The 18,041-nt window shown below is 33.0% G+C and overlaps 1 protein-coding gene across 2 annotated transcripts in view; it reads left to right on the top strand.

Moving 5' to 3' along the window:
• The window catches only part of Edil3 (EGF like repeats and discoidin domains 3), a 417,822-nt gene that overhangs the window by 380,495 nt on the left and 19,286 nt on the right, over positions 1-18,041 (top strand). For both annotated transcript variants that reach the window (XM_070031141.1, XM_070031142.1), the window contains one exon: positions 11,324-11,479. In XM_070031141.1, the coding sequence (XP_069887242.1) occupies positions 11,324-11,479 (156 nt within the window). The remainder of the gene's footprint in view (positions 1-11,323; positions 11,480-18,041) is intronic.

Consider the following 18,041-nt stretch of genomic DNA (forward strand, 5'->3'; position numbering starts at 1 on the left):
TACAGTGAGATCAAAAGAGGATATTCTTAAGAGAGAATCACAAAGATGCAATGTCCAAGTGCCTCTTCATATTTATATAAAATAATATACATACTGGATGAACATATATATTATAATTCAGCACTTTCATATGTATAAAAATTTCACAGGACATAAATAATAGAAGGAATATATTAATTTCATAAAATATATCTACACAATGAGCAAAAACATTCTCAATTGAAACATGTTAGATATATTTCTGGTTGATTATATTGGATTATTTTAAATTATTGCTTCTAACTTGAAAAATGAAAACAATTGTTGTCTTGACAGTACAGTTTTTTAAAGAATGCATTATTTCAGAACTATTCTTTGCAATTTACCTTTCAAGTTTCCCAGCAACCAAGATACTTCTTGTTCCTGTTGCATATGGTTCATATAGTTATTTCTTTCATTTTCTGTTGCCTTTTTAGAATAAGTTACTTGAGATGCAAAATGTATGCACTGCTTCCCAACACAGCCATGTTGTTCAGAATGAGGAATATTAAAATGGCAGAAAATCCTACATGTGGCCTCTATTCTGAGAGTCCTTTCCCTTAGGGAAAACTAAAGGCATTTTGTGAATCTCTTGAACAAAAATAGATGTATCAGACATTATGGTCAGATTTTCTAAACTAATAGGTATTTTAGCAGTTCTTTAAATGTACTTGCTTTCTCCATAATTAGAATGGTATACAAAATAACCCCTTAGGTTCAACAAGCAGAGACTAATCGTCTCAGTTATTTCTGAGTGTGAATGGTTTTCATTTCTGTTTTTGTGTTTGTACTTTCTGGCTGATTGGGTCTATTTTCTGATATTATACTTTCTGTGTCATTCTATCTAATCATTTAACATAATTTTCCTTTTGCTGAATCAGTGTTTGAAATTCATTAAAAATTCTTTGTTTGGGGGATTCTTAAATACATTAAAATAAGTAGTCAAAAGAAATTATATTTCTGTTTTCTATGCATGTCATCTCTAACTTTTTTCAAGTTGTATTTAAAATGTCAGCAAGTTTTGAGCCTGAATCTTCCAAAGTGATATTAAAGAAAGTTTACGCCAAGGATATGCAACTGGTGAAGGTTTCCAGCAGATTTTTTTTATTTAATTTTATTTTATTTGTGAACATACTGTACAGAGGGGTTACAATTACATGGGCAGGATAATGCGTACATTTCTTACCAAGCATTGCAGCCTCCTCCTTTGGTTTACCCTTCACATCCCTTCCCAGCCTCCCCCCTCCCCCCCAATCCCAATCCTTCTCCTTTCCCCCCCTTCCCTCCCCCACCCCCCGCACCGACATTGTAAAGCTTGTTTTGGACATGACAGCTTGTACTTCTCATTGTTGCAACAGGTCCACCTGTATCCTTAAACAACTGGTTTTTCCCCATCTCCTCCACAAGTTACACTGACATCAAATATAGTGAAAGCAGGGGTTATACTGTGGGGGAGGGACATACAAAGCAACAAAGAGATAATCTTATAAATGCGTTAGAAACACATGCATGAAAGAAAAAAACATTAAAATACATATCTAAGGGTTTATTTTCCTGACATCACATTATCTGACCTTTTCCGCTTGACTCATACATATACTAGATATTCCAGCAGATTTTTTTTATTTACATCTTTAAGTAAGTCCTCAATGAAGTGAGCTATAAGTTTGAAGGCTTTTAAAATCGGGGCTACACACGCATAAAATTTAAATAATGTGCTTCTTTCAAGTGATTTATTAATTCCGTATCTAATTTAAGACTGCAGTTTATGAGCTATTTTATAGTAATAGAAAACATAGTGCATGAATAGTTTTAGAGTTAAAGAATGTGATTTCAACAGTATGAGTGTGTTTGAAGCTGATTGCACAAAGAAATTAGCCCTGTGTAAGTACTGAGATAAGAAGATACAAGAACATCCTGCAAGTGTGGAGCCATTCCTCATGAGAAGGAAAGATAAACACCATATTGTTTGCATGCAAGGAAGAGCAACATGATTTATGAAAGTTAGATACCTTATATTCCAACCAGGATATTATAATTGTTAGCTATATACTACTTTTGAACTTCATTATGAATATATCACACCACAGTATACTGTGGGGCTTAACTAAATGACTTATTGTATTTAGATTTTATCTTCTCTCAGAGCCTGTTTTTTTCTTTTTTCCTATCATTTAAGAAGCACAAAAGACATTGAACACAGTATTATGGAAAACAAACTAGAAATAGAAATTGGGATTTAAAGAAGTTTTAAGTCAGAGTTTCTAACATACAATGACTACTTCCTATTTCTACCGGGAAGTTAAAATGTAAATTAGCCCCAATAACTGCAGAAGAATATAGATACTCATATTGAAAAGAAAGGAACATGAATTAAATAGCTAAAAAATGTTGTTTTATGAATATAAAAGAAGAAAAGCTATAATAATGTCTTTCTATGAGGTTAAGACTACAAGTTTTATTTCTGGTGAAAGAACTAGACAACTAACTGTTCAATATCCACTGAAGCCTACTTGTCTTTCTGATATTATACACAAATATAATGTTGACAGTGTTACTGACATGATGGCTGGCTAAAATACCTTTTATCCATACTGTCTATACAGTCTACCTTCTCAACATTTTGTGAATAAAAGAACATCTTTCCATGTCAATAGATTTTAATACTATAATCCACAGGTAGAACTCACTTGCTAAGTCGTTCTCTACAGTCTCACTCTTTAGAGTTTTGTGCTATCACTGTCTGTTTTTTTTACTATTGGCATTGATGATGCCTTTTTCTAAAGCCGCATAAAGCTTTTACTTTATGTCCAATACATGAAATTTCCACTTCTTTTTGTGAAACCAAAGGGGAGAAAAGTTGCATCAGCATTGTCATTGTTGATTTAGCCCATAATCCCACCACCATAAGACATGTACCTACCTAGTTCAGGCCAAAAGGCTAGTATTTCATGTTTCATGATCTAATAAAATGAGTGATTTATGGGATTCTGAATGATTACGATTTTGGGAAATAACTAAATTCTGTATCGACATAAGTACATAGCTCCAAATAAATATCACATACACACACATACATATACACTCACTGAAATTATGTCAATTTTGCTAATCTATGTGGACCTCGTAGCATGTAGGATAATAAAGACTGTATTCTCAGTGATCATTCCCATAGTTTGTTACTATTTAAAACAGACAGTGTGACTTGCATTTACTACAAAAGCTTTTCTTTTCCCCGTTCTGTTTTATCACTTTGTCACAGAGCAAGAATATTCACATATACACATTTACACAAACTTGGATGTTTATAGTGTGTGTTTATACCTATTGGTCTCTAAAATATATCACCATCTCAAAAGCCACAATACATGTGATAAAATAACATTCCAATAAAGTATTTGTCAAAGCAACTACTTCATGGCAAAAAAAGTCAAATTTTGGCTACTGAAATGACGCAGTTTTTAAGTTCAGTGCACCAAGATGAACTAAATCTCAGTTCACAGAAAATTTAACTTTATGAAAGATATTAATGTAACATTGACCTGATAAAAATTAATATATTAATTGATTAATTAATATTAATATATTAATATATTAATATATTACTACCAAAAAAGCACTAAATAGCAAACTATTTCAATTCCAACTTTATTTCATGTGACTTACCAGTCTTATAAAATCACTTAATGGCAATGTTCTTTGTTTTTACTTAATTTGAGTTTTGTTATACTTTAGTAAATCATGCATATCATGGTGATTGGACATAACAAGAAACTAGTGTTATGTAACCATTAGTCAATGAATATTTCTAACAATATAGACTAATGCCCTTGGTTGCTACCCTCAATTTTCATTCATGAAACAAGTCAAGACCCTCATCCTAGTCAAAATGCAAATAAAGAAGGTGTGTTGCTCTGGCACCAGTGGCTTATGCCTGTAATCTTAGCTACTCAGGAGGCTGAGATCTGAGGATCATGGTTCAAATCAGCCTGGGTAAAAAAGTCCGTGAGACTCTTATCTCCAATTAACCACCACAAAACCAGAAGTGGCACTATAGCTCAAGTGGTAGACCACTTGCCTTGAGCTGAAGAGCTCAGGGACAGTACTGAGGCCCAGAGTTCAAGCCCCATGTCTGGCAAAAAACAAAAAGGTATATGTTAATTCTGGTATTTCAAGGTAATTTTATTTTTAATAAGTTCAGCAGAAAGTCCCTTGCAATAAAGCCAGGAAGAAAAGCATGTTTCTTTCCTGTAAAAGTGTTAAAAGCTTTATAATTTCTTCAAAAATTTTTTACTGTTTATTATATAGGAGTTGAGGAAATTGGGTAATAGGTAAACTGTTTTCTTGGCAACAACTTTATTACCTTATAACCATTTGAGGCTTGTTTTTCAAAAACATTCAAAAATCTAAAAAAATATTATTGAATATCTCAAAACTTTCTCATTATGAAAGGACAGAAAATACAGCATCATTTAATTAAGCTAGAACAATGACATTAAATTTGATCTTCATAATATTATTTTATCAACCCCTAAATATATTTAGCAATAAGGTTTATACATTTAGCTGCTTCATCATTTAAATATCTATAAAATATTATGAGATGTGGGTTAACGGACTTTCACTTCAAATTACCGTTATACATGGATGAAGCTGAATAAATTTTTTCTAACCTTCTCCCACAAGGACAACACTTGAAACCTTTCTTTCGAGCTTGTAAAGCTGAGCTGATTTTAAGTGTTCCTGTATTAAGCTGAGTAAATCACTTCCATCATTTTAACTCACTCAACTTCTGAGTCATGATTGCTGGAACCTTTGACTCTCCCACAAATCCTTAAGTAGGTAAAAATGTAAATATGAGTCATGCTTCCTACTGGCCACTTTCAATGCTCTGAGAATTTCACTTAAACCCACTGTGGGTTCTGACATCTTAATTGTAATTGTAATGGCAAAGACCCAGAGCTCAGAGTGCTAGAGGTGACCCAATAGCTTCTCCACCCTAATCAGAAACTCCACTCTGGGACAGGGTTCCATATTTGAATGCCTCTTAACAAAGTGATTGATATGAGAGCAAACTGCCCCCCCCCAGTCACACAAACTATAAAGGGATATGTGAAACATGTATTGGATACATTAAGCTCAGAATACAAAATTTAATATATTTATTAAAACACCTTGTTGCTAGATGCTGGTGGCTCATGCCTGTAATTATATCAGATTTCAAGAGGCTGAGAGCTGCCTCAAGCAAAAATGCTTAGAGTCAGTGCCTAGGCCTTGAGTCCAAGCCTCAGTAAGAGTAAGCACACGCACACATGAGCACAAGCATACACACACACACACACACACACACACACACACACACACACACACACACACATACACACACACAAATACATACACAAAGTCCTCTGTTCATTCCAGGTACATGGTAAGCAACATAAATTATGTTGGCTGATCCTGTAATTTTCACATTGTGAAAAACAAGCCCAATATTAATATGACTAAAAGTACATTATATAACAGAAATGTAAACAAGATGTATTCCACTATTAAAGTAACCTTTCCATTGAATGAAAAACAATAGCATCCTTCAAATATTATAGTTTCAAGAAAATGAGTTATTCTTCTTATATTCAGAGGGAAACAGAGAGAACAGGAGAGATGTGCCCTCAGCCTTGCTTCAGTTTCACTGCCAGGCCAAGGGAAGGAAGCCAAAAACAGTGTCAGTATTCAGAGTCTGAAAGAAAACGACTGCAGTTGCCTGACAGAAGGTGGAGGAAGCCCAAAAGACGAATTTGAGGCAGACATCAGTACTATTCTTATCATTCTCTCCCGAAAGAATGAAAAAGACCCTCACCACAGTATATTATGGTGAATACTTTGGATTATTAGTATTTATTTCATGAAGAAAGAAAAAAGTACTTTTCCCCAATAAACATGGAAACTCCTGCCTATCATTCAGCTACTCAGGAGGCCTAAGTACCAGGCCAGACTGAGTAAAAACACAAGACTCTACCTGAAAAGTGATTAAAGCAAATGAGATGGAGGTCGAACCCCAGTACTGCCAGAGAGTCAGAGGAGGAGGAAGAAGAGGCCAAGGAGGAGGAGGAAGAGGGGAAGAGGAGGCAGGGAGGGAGGAGGAGGGTTTAGCAGAGTACAAAGGCAAAAAGAGATTATAGTGAGAAATATATATATATATATTCTGGTGTTGGAGAAAATGAGATAACTGACATTTGATTTTGACTACAAAGACTTTCCAGTAGTTGTTAGAAGCAAAATAAGCCTGAAAATTCACAGAATATAAATATGAAGAATAAGATCAGAAATTGAAGAAATTACAAGAGCTTTTTTTCTTTTCTTCCTCTTGTGGCCCACTGTTATATACAACGTCAGTAATGGCATTTGAAGGAAAGATAAGAACAGAAAATTATTTGAAGCAATCATATCAGAAAACCTTTCCAAAAATGATGAAAAACATTAGCATGTACATGAAGAGCCTCCTCCAACTCCAAGGAGAATTAACATGTAAACACAGATTTGGCCAAATCATTAGAAAATGTGGAGAAGCCACAACAAAGTAAAAATCTTGAAATCAGTGCAAAAAAAACCCACATATAAATAACAAAATGGATTCGCATATGCAACTAAACCAGAAAAAGATGAAAATGACTGTGGAGGGTTCTCCAGCCTCAGTAAGTGAAGGAGGACTGTAATCATGTACAATTAATTCTGCTGCTTCAATGAAACTAAATTTGTAATGAAATATATAAAAAGTAAAATTCAAAAATAGGGTTAAATCAACTGACTTCTGAGTGAAAACCTGATCTAAGAATATTCAAGGGCAAGTAGAATTAAGTATATATGCATATTCTACATATATACTATATGCTATATGCTTTTATTTTATAAATAGTATTTATATAAACACATAGGTTTTTAATTTTTCTTTCTAAAATGTGTCATGCCACTCCTTTCATGACTGCATATTTTTATGTGGCCCAAAGGATCTTTTACTTGATTTAGGTCAGTGAAAAATTAATAATATTTTCTTACTTCCAGTTTGCCTTTTGAGTTTCCTTGTATGCATTTTTCTTAACATCTAAATCATCTTAATTTTATAAATAAACAATGTGGCATAAAATATTGCAAATTTTTACATGATTATGTTTTTCTTCACATAATACTATACTTCTCTGTCTTTCCCCAACCTCATTTCTTCTTGATTTTCTTTATATGAAAATTAACTTGATTGAAGCCAGTAAAAATTATTTATGTTTTCTGTCAGTTCTAAGCTTTTTAAAAAATACCTTTATATTCATTCTTTCTCATATCTGAATCACGTTAGCTTTTTTCCATGTATAAAATGTAAGTATATAGCATAGACTAGAAGCATGGCTCAAGTGGTAAAACACTTACCCCTAATCAGAAGGCTCTGAGTTCAAATTTAGTACCAGCAGATAAAAAGGCATAGCAAACAAAAGGAAATTAGTAAACAGAGCATAAATAATATTTTTGTATCACACATTCTTTAAAGGCCACCAGGAAGCACCAAACTTTGTGGCATATGCTTATAGTTCCCTACTCAAAAGACTAAGCCAACAATGGGGATGAGGGACAGAGAGCAGTTAATAGTGAGTATCTGTTTCAAACTCTATACACACAGACACACACACACAAACTTATCAACAAGAAAATCTACACAGAAAATAGTCAAAGGGCATTGAAGAGAGTTATTCACACATTAATTGTGAGACTGATCAAATCAACATTTAAAGAGATACAAACTATATCATAAAATGGCATGTACAATATTTATTAACCATTTCCCTCAGAATTAGGTGTTTCTGGAAATGGTTTAGTCAAGAAAATCAGAAGTTCAAGGCCAATCTGAGCTGCATAATCTACAACCTAAGAATATGATCAAAAAATACTGTAATACAGAAGCTACTTCTGAAATACTTCAACCTTCTCTCCCTGGTTTCTGTTTCTTTACAGTAAGGTTCTCTCAGATTTATATTAGATTCTTCCCTAAGCTTTATTTTATCTTGGTATCTGAGTCTCTCACCTTGCAGCTTATTGTATTCTATCTATTCTTATCCACATTTAATAACTACTAAATTATTTTATTTTTATAAAAATCCTATAAGGAATATGATAGTTCTTTTCAAGAATCCATACTATCCAATAAGCTGACTATCACCATTGAATTCCTCAACATTCGAAAGAGCTTTTAGCTAGCTGCATTTGTCAGTAAAAATAACTGATGCAATGACAAATGTTTCTTTGATCAGAAATTTCATTTCACATAAAGAATCCAAGAAGCAGCAACTAATATCATCAACTGTAACATATACAGTAATAGCATTCTTGTCCATAAGTAGATTCTTGTTCGTAGAATCTTCCTAGAAAGTAGCTCCAACTGAATCCGGCAAAAAATGTATAAACTTCCAGATAGTTCAGTGCATCAATCCAAATGTCTACATATAAATCATCTCAATCTCCTAAGTAACTTGTTCTATTTGAGGCAAACCCTTGGAGATAAGGGCCAAGTTGAGCAGAAGGTAGTTTAAACAGATCAACAAGAAGGCAAAGGCATCACATACCAGGAACAAGTATAGGTCCTAAGGAAAATGGTTGTTTTTTTTAAAATCTTTCATTCTTTCTGGAATCATCCTGCCTGCTGAACATTTGGTTATCTTGGTTAGAGACTATCTCAGGATAAATTCTGTGCAAGCCTTGTTTAAGTAACATGGAATTTGCTGATTATTTTTATTCTGAAATTGCTTTCTTAGACCTGGTATTCTAAGTTTAATGTAACCAATTTTAGGACAAAATCCAGCTTGAAACAGATTGCTTCCTACTTAAGTAGAAAAGTTGGCTTAATTGGAACATACACACAAAAAGAGGAAAAAAAACATTTCCACATTTTAAAAAATCAGTAAAAGAAAGGGAAAATTATGGAGAAGGAGATCAGTTAGTAGGAGAAAAACATACCTGATACGAATACCCAAGACACATAACCAAGGAGAAAACATCTCCATTCAGCAAGATATCCAGCTGACTATAAGATCTACCACAGAAAAGAAGATGCTAGAAGACTGTCCTTGGAATAGCTAAGTAAGGGCTTGTGAACTTTTAGGGCTTATTTAAGTATTCAGACCTGGAGCCATTTGTGTCTCTGGGGAAATATCTCTGTGTTCATAACACCACCATGAGTTCTGTAAAATAGTTTTCCTTTTCCTTACCTTTCTCCCTTTATTTACTGTCAGTAATATTTTGAAAGAATAGTTGCTTTGCCCAAGTGTTTCTATTTCAATGGATGTCTATGCCACATAAATATTCTCTTAATCTATGCATTAACCCTCTTTATAGCTGTTTTCATTCATGGCCTATATTTGACCCATAGAAGACTATTTGTGACTATCTTACATCATACAGAACTGAGGACCTGAAATAGAAACAAAAGGATATGGTAGTTGAAAGCTCCAACGTCATGCCTGGGATCCTGAAAGTTTCAGATGATAAGATCAAGGATGTAGCACAGCACCCAGCCATAGGAAATAGTTGCAAGCAGGAAGCTATGATAGGAAAACTGATGCTATTGATCAAGGATGACCAAAAAAGGCAAATTGCTTAGAAGATTGGTCCACAGATACTGATAAAAACTGTATCCCATTTCTTTTTAATTAGAATTATATGATGTAAGCAAGAGACATAAGAATGAATTGGACAATGCAAAAGGAATGTTTGGAACTACTGTATACTTCTTTAAAGAAAGTCATCCTTATCTCCTGTATCTCTTATATTTTGATTGTTTTAAAGCTTACTTAAGTTATGGTGAATATTCTGTTCTTCATTAGGTATATGTTTTAAAACAGAGTCCACAAGCCTGGCATGCATGTTTTTAATTCTCCCTCATTTATTTCCTTTTTTATTATAGTCATCATTATGTATTACTTTTATGTTGTAAAGAAATTTTAATATAAATTCTTACCTTCAAGTAATTCTTATCTTTTAAGTGCTGTATTTTTTCTAAAAGAGTATATTCATTTGATAGTGATTATTCTTACTCAATATATATGTAATTTTCCCAAGTCTTTCCATTTCCTTACAAATGAGGCAATGCCATTCTTTTTGACAGAAGCATAGAATTTCATTTTGTACATTCACATTTTCTTGAAAAGAACTCGAAGATATGGATATGAGGATTTTGTTGGAAGAAATAACTGTGAAGTTATTTCTTTTTTCTTTCATTTGATTTTTCCCCCTTTGGTTTATCCCCTGTTAATAGTATTTTTTATTTTGGTGCTCTGTGTCTTGTATATACATTTCTCTGATTTGGGGAAGGAATGGGGAATGACAAAATGGTGATGCAAAAGACAAAGAGTGAACCACTGCAACAAAGATACTCACAAGACACTATGTTGGAAATGAACTTTATAATTCGTTGGGAGGGGGGGGGAAGCCCAAGGGGAGGAGGGAAAAATGAGTGAGAGGGGTATCAATGTCCGACAAGAAATGTACTCATTAACTTATTTATGTTACTGTAACTCCTATGAATATCATCCTTACAATAAAATAAATTAATTCTTAATATGTAATTTTGAACTAATTAAATATGTGGAAAGGTCTGGCTGTTTATTGACTGTTTATTGGCTGTTTAATTGTGAAACATTTAATGCTTTTTCTTGTACAGTACAATTTTATTTGTATTCTTATCTAATTGACTAATAAATTGAACTATAAACATAGACTCTAGGAGATAATAGTCTCAAAGTTATCCAACTAGAAAAGATCGAGGAATCTGTTCAAAGTAAAATGAATCAGTAGATTGAAATGTCCATCATTTCATTTCTTTATTCATTTGTTTTGTACTGGTTGTGGGGCATGATTTTAGGATCACAGCACTGTCCCTTACCTTCTTCACTCAAGACTGGTGTTCTATCACATCAGCCACAGTTCCACTTATAGTTTTGTGGTGATTAATTGTAGATAAGAGTCTCACAGATTTCCTTGGCCAATATTCTGGTCTAGGCAACAGTATAGGCTTGAGCCACTGGGTTCGGGTTTATTAATTTAAAAAAAATTGAAATAGTTTTGCAAGGAATCTTGAATTACATTTTTTCTTGGAAAAATAAAAAATATATAAGCTAATGGCAACATTGGCCATGTATTTCAAAATAGAAGTAACCAGACTGTTGTTTCATTTAGTAAATGTAGTTTTTAGCCTCTTCAACACAAGATACTTACAAATTTACCACGGATTTAATTGCAACATTGAATGTGTGAATTATCTTCTTTTCAGGTGGATCTCCTTGTCCCTACCAAAGTAACTGGCATCATCACACAAGGAGCTAAAGATTTTGGTCATGTACAGTTTGTTGGTTCATACAAGCTAGCCTACAGCAATGACGGAGAACACTGGACTGTATACCAAGATGAAAAGCAAAGAAAAGATAAGGTAAGTCATCCAACTGATTTCTGGAGTCCATGAGGAGAAAAGCCAACTCGGTTCTAGTTTCACTGAAGAAACTGCATTTACATAGAAAATACTGAAAATATAAATCACCTGTCTAATTATTTCATCAGCTCCTTAAGATGGCTAGTTAAAATGCATTTTCTCAAACAAACAAACACAAGATTGGAGGTTAGAAAAGTCTGAATAGCCAAAGCAGGTTTGAGGTAATCAAGGCTCCAGTTGCAATATTCTGAAATGGTGCTATGAAAATCCACAGTCTTGACTCTATTAATTTATATGATATACAAATAAAGGAAGTGACAGCCTGTCTCTAATGAGCAGGTGCTTTCTGAAGGTTTTGAAATGAATTATTTGGGAGCATCATTGTCTATTGTTTCTCTTTCCTGTGATCTGCTAATCCCCAAAGGCAATCTGCAGTACACATTATGGATTCTGGCTCACATTTTTTATGTATGAAGCACCTGACACTAGTGATTAGTTTTTTTTTACCACATATGGTCAAAAGAAGTCCTTCTACATGCCTCTCTAGCCACTTTATCCATTTTTTCGGGGATGAATATCTATTGTAGTACTTTTCAACTAGGGAAACATTGATTTCCTTATTTCCGATTCACAAACACACACACACACACACACACACACACACACACACACACACACACACACACACACATACATACACACACACAATCTACAGCAGTTGCCAAATCCTTATTTTCAAAATATAATTTTTTTCTCTTTTTCTATTCTTTAATGTGATTGTTTTCCTGTCAAAATATAATTTTTTTATTTTTTCTGTTATAAAAGTCTTACATAGTATTAAATAATCAAAGGGTACAGAAGTATGTATGCTAGAAATGAATTTATTTTAACTATCCTCAGTTATTTTCTATTTTGTTATACTGTGAAAAATATCATACCATTTTTTACCATACCATGTATTTGGTAGACTATATGATTCTCTTTCATGCATAGTTTTGACATAGATTTCCATTTCAGCCATTCTTGTTAGTGCTAGGATTTGAACTAAGGAATTCAATAATTGATATTTTTAAAGTAATTCATTTAAATAAATTACATTTGTAATTTGTTTAATTATGTAATTACAAATATAATTTATTTAAATTTCATTATTAAGTTACTGGTGAATTAATTTAAATATTACATATCAAAATGCAATGTAATATAATACAATTAAAGGATATAATTATAGATTATAATTGTTATATATGTTTATAAGTGCAACTATAGTATAACACACTATTTTATAAAGTATTTTCATATCCAATTTTTAAAATTTTATTTGTCTCATTATAATTTTTGCTGGATAGTCTTGGGGATTTTTCTAACCTGACTGGCTTCAAATTTTGTTCCTTAGATCTCAGCTTTCTGAGCAGCTAGGACTATACACATGAAGCAACAGAACCCAGCCAAAGCAGTGTATCTTAGAAGTATCTTACACCCCAAATCTTTTTTACTTCTACTTCTTCTGCTATTTGTGATTACAAAACAAAAGGTTATCCTATCCCACCTGGCTTTTCAGATTTGAGATTACATAGGCAACTTGAATTTTTAATTTGCTTGTTCATTCATGCATGACTCTGTAAGAGCATTTGCTGTGAATTGTCTTTGTGGTCCAATCACAAAGTCTCCCTTACTTTATTCTGGCAGGCCCTGAATTTGAAATACTTTTTCCTTCATCTCCCAGGTAGCTCTTAATATTGGTGTACACGACCATGCCCAACATGCCTTAATAGTGGCAATAATGTTTTCATGGTGCTATTGTTCTTCGTGATTGACATGATCTTAAAAGAGTCCCATGAGATAGGAACTCTGTAAAAAGATATGGAGACTCAGAGATTAAACTTACCCAAGTTCATACATGCAATAATGAGCAAAGCTGACATTTGAATATCGGACAGTCTATCTCTGATTGCTGCCTCAAATTCTGCATGTGAAACAACTGCTCATGCTTAATGAACCCTTGGGAAAAGTTTAAATATTTTGTCTTAAGAAGTAGTATACAAACTTCTTGGGAAGGAAATGTCTAGAACTAAGTGTTGCTATGTACAATTATCATCTCCAAAAAGTATCATCTCCAAAATATCCCCAAAAGCATATCAAGAACTTATAATACAATCTTTTAAGAAAGAGTAGTGACATTTGGACCAAAATCTTGCATCAATAAATCTGAAAAGAAGAAATAGGAATTTACCATTCATTCAAGATAGATATTACCACAGTTCACCTAGGCTTCTATAGTTTTATCAGATTTTGTTTTAATGATGGTTTTAAGATTGCAGAATATATTTTAAAATACATACTACATTTATAGGTATAAAATATCTATCTGTCTCTATCTATCTATCTATCTATCTATCTATCTATCTATCTATCTATCTTTTTATACCTGAAGATATAGTGCATAGACAGTCCCAGGAATTTGCCTTCACAATCACAAACAAAATAGATGGTATGCATTCACGTACTAAAGAATAATTGTCATTTTAAATAAGGCCTTGCTATGAAGCACAGATTGACCTTAAGTACATCATCTTCCTGCTTCAGACTGCCAAGCTCTGAGATAAGTATGTGTGACCACGCCTAGCTAAGAACTGAAGTAGAATATTTGGGTACTACCAAATTGAGTCTGTGGTCAGGAAATAAACTCCTACTTAGGCAATGTAAAACATAGTATAGGTTAATACATGCTTTTACTGAAAACAATATAAGCTCGAATTCTCATGTGAGACAACAGGCAAGGTAAAATTTTGGAAAAATTAAACCATTTTGTCTGGGTGCTCGTGGCTCACTCCTGTAATCCTAGCTACTCAGGAGATTGAGATCTGAGGATCCCGGTTCAAAACCAGACTGGACAGGAACGTTCATGAGACTCTTATCTCTAATAAACCATTCCGAAAACCAGAAGTGGTGTTGTGGTAGAGAGAAGTGGTGAGAGTGGTAGAGTACTAGCCTTGAGCTGAAAAGTTGAGGGATAGCACCCAGGCCCAGAGTTCAATCCCCACAATGGACAAAAAATAAAATAAAAAATAAACCACTTCAAAACTATAAACAAGTAGCTTGAATAGTATCATTTACCTAATTGTTTTAAAATTCCATCTAGCCATATAGGCACACTAAAGAAGAACCCACGTTTATTATTTATGATAGAAAGATACAATTAACATAAAGGAAACATAGATAAAAAGGCAGCAATAGATATTTCCACAAAATAAATTACTTTATATATGAAAAGAAGCTATAAAGCATTGGACCTCTCTAATCCTACATAGAAAGAAAATTAGTAAAAATGAATGTGAAACTGATCACATAAGCTCACTAACATTTGGAGAAGGGCATTTGTTATTTTATATATTTATAAAATATATATACATATCAGTCAAGATACATATTTTTTGAAATTAAATAATTATTATGCTTTTCTTAGTGTTGTCATTGTTATATTTTCTGGGATTATATATTATTCTATTCTGTTCTATATATTATATTATATATTATTCTATATATTATCCTTATATATATTATATAAGGATAAATATTTACATATTGTCCTTCCCCAATGTATACTTCTCACAAGGGATAACTATTAATTAGAAATTCATTTTTCTGAGTTCAAATATAATATCCCTAATAAATTCTTTTCTTAAATATACTTTTATTCATTTATTTATTTTTTTGTCAGTTATGGGACTTGAACTCTGGGCCTAAGTGCTGTCCCTCAGCTCTTCAGCTCAAGGCTAGTGCTCTACCACTTGAACCACAGCACTACTTCTGTTTTTTTCTGTTTATGTGGTCCTGAGGAGTTGAACCCAGAGCCTCATGCATGCAAAGCAATCGCTATACCACTGAGCCAACTTCCCAGCCCCTATTTTTATTTTCTTTAGGTAGATGTATAAAGGAGTTGCCATTCAACAGAGCAGTTTATGAATGCAGTACCTCTTGATGAATGCCACTCCTTTTCCATTCTTACTTACCTTTCCCACCACCTTCCCTCATTTTTCTTAACTTTTAAGTTATGTATTGCATTTTTTTCCATTTAACAAAATTTTGGTTTCTTACTAATCGTGTTTTCATTCCTTAAAGAAACTACTCCCTAATAATTACAGGTCAATATTCAACTATAAGCTTTCAATCAACTAGATGTTATAAGTGAATTAAGTGCTTCAGGATATTACATAAATGTAAAAGATGTTTTATAGATGGAAATTGCAGTGGAAATAATTACAAACTAAAGTTTCTAATTCTCTTATTGTGACTGATCTACTGGATGCTTGCTTTCCGAAACTTTGGAAGTCTAATCTTGATCTATATGTAAGTTACTACAGAAAAGTCTTCAAATAATAGCAATTCTAGGTTTAAAATAAATGGTATAGATCAAATTATCAAAGTATTTCTGTCTTTTCGTTAGTCAGAACTGAGTTAAAGAAAATTATATATGTACATAAGAGTGACACTGTGCATATGAATGCAACTATGCATACATATGTATCTATATATAGACATATATGTATACACACACAAGTCAACTGAAGAATACAGGATGCCTTATTCTCTTCTGTAAGATAACAGTTTCTGATTACCTTCCACAGCATTCACAGAACTGAAATTACTTTAGCCTTCTGTCTTAAAACAAAATTCCATATTAAATCTTGGGTAACCAAGTTTTTGAAGACACCTCCAAACATCTATATGTTTTTATATTTCTTTTCTAATGTACAATATTTTCAAACATTAAGCTGACTTTTACATTGCTTCATATCATGGATTAAGCTACATTTTTATTTGAAATTCAAATGTTCCTTTGCACTTATGAAAGTAACATCTGTTTTATACTCTCAGAGCTGCATTTTTTGTTGTTTGTTTTCTTTTGAATGTGTTTTACTACATTTCACAGGAAAACTGCAAAACTTCCCAGACATTTTCAATATTTAATTTTTGAGTTATAAACCAAAGAAAAACAATAATAAATTTAAGGAGAGTACATATATGGAAAATTAGAGATGAAAAATGCATTTTCTCATCCAATATATTAGTCATAAGGACATGGTGCTTAAATAAACCTGAATTCATACTGTGGAAGCTTTCTTTTTAAGGAAATAAGGAAGCTGGTAATATTTTATCAGTTTTCCTCACTGAAATTATCCAGAGCTACAATAACCTAATTTGGAAAAGAAATGAAACTTTACTCAGGATTTTATGAAAGAACAAAAAACTTCTATTTCCAACAAGACTTTGTAGGTTCTTAAAGGTGAATCAAACACATTCATTAAAACATATTCTACAGTATCTTGATGACCTCATCTCCAGTGAATTCTCCAATTCATCACAACCAGATAGAGATTCCCTATTGAAAATGATTGATCTCTGTCTGCCATAGTCTGTTTGAATTTGAGCAAGGGGTCTAGATGTTTATACCGACCCCAGAAAACATGAATAAGTAACTGTGGGAAAGATGATTCCAAAAACCAAGCTTGAAGTTTTGAATTAGGGCCAGTTGTGTCTTATTCTTGTTAAAATGGAGTGTATTATAACTCCTTAGGACTTTGCTTGGCCTGTACCTAATTATGGAAAAGTCAATAAAAGTTGGCTTCTCCAAAATTAATTTAGATTTTAATAAGTTTACCAGTTTTCTCATTAAAATCTGAAATTAAAGATTTACTAGAGTTTAACAAGTTTGAAAGTGAAAGATGATTTAAATAATTTGTAGTAACAATTAGGTAGGAAAGCCCCTAGAAAAAAGTGGCATTTATAGTCATCCAGTCACATAAATCAGTCTTCAAAAGATTGTCATGGTTTCTTTGTGCCAAGTGCTGCATGGGGAAAAGCACCTGACTCTGTCATAGTGGCACAAACAAGCCTCTGTCTAAGGAAGAATTCAGGAAAGTTACAAGAAACTTTGATTCCATAAGCATATTTTAAGGAATCAAAATAAATCTACCAAGTATATCATCTGAGAAAATAAGTCCAGGAAGGAAGTAGCCAGTTGATTGTCAGTTTTCATAAAAGACCATAGCTGTCCAATAGAAAAAAAGAGTCCCTGGTCCTTCCCTTTCTCAATATGTGTAAAAAAAAATAGAACTGTTGACATCATTAATAAAGCAACCATAATCTATACTAAAGGGTATATTTAAATAGGACAGTAATTACAGAGGCTATGAACATCCTAGCACTCCTACTAAAACAAACACTTTCAAGGAGCTGAGATTAAATTTGAGTATTTAAGGCCACCAAGGCCAAGGTCCTGGGAAGATAGAGGTCAGCTGAATAATCAATTGCCATGTTACTCTTTTGCAATTTGATCGGGGTGAGGCTGTTAAACTTAAAGAAACCCTTGAGAAGTAAATAAAACTTATTCCACAGTAGTAGTAAGGAGGAAATTACTGGTTTGTGGTGGTGGCGGTGGAAATGAGTGAATTATTCTTTGAAGAAGTAGCTACACACTGCTAAGCATCAAGATCACAGGCAATTTCCTAATAATACATGGAGACAATTGGTCAAATCTACTCAGAATCCTGTTACTTTT

This window comes from Dipodomys merriami, unplaced genomic scaffold (assembly GCF_024711535.1).
Source record: "Dipodomys merriami isolate MVZ:Mamm:240054 unplaced genomic scaffold, mDipMer1.0.p SCAF_20, whole genome shotgun sequence".
In the NCBI taxonomy this organism is placed as follows: Eukaryota; Metazoa; Chordata; class Mammalia; order Rodentia; family Heteromyidae; genus Dipodomys; species Dipodomys merriami.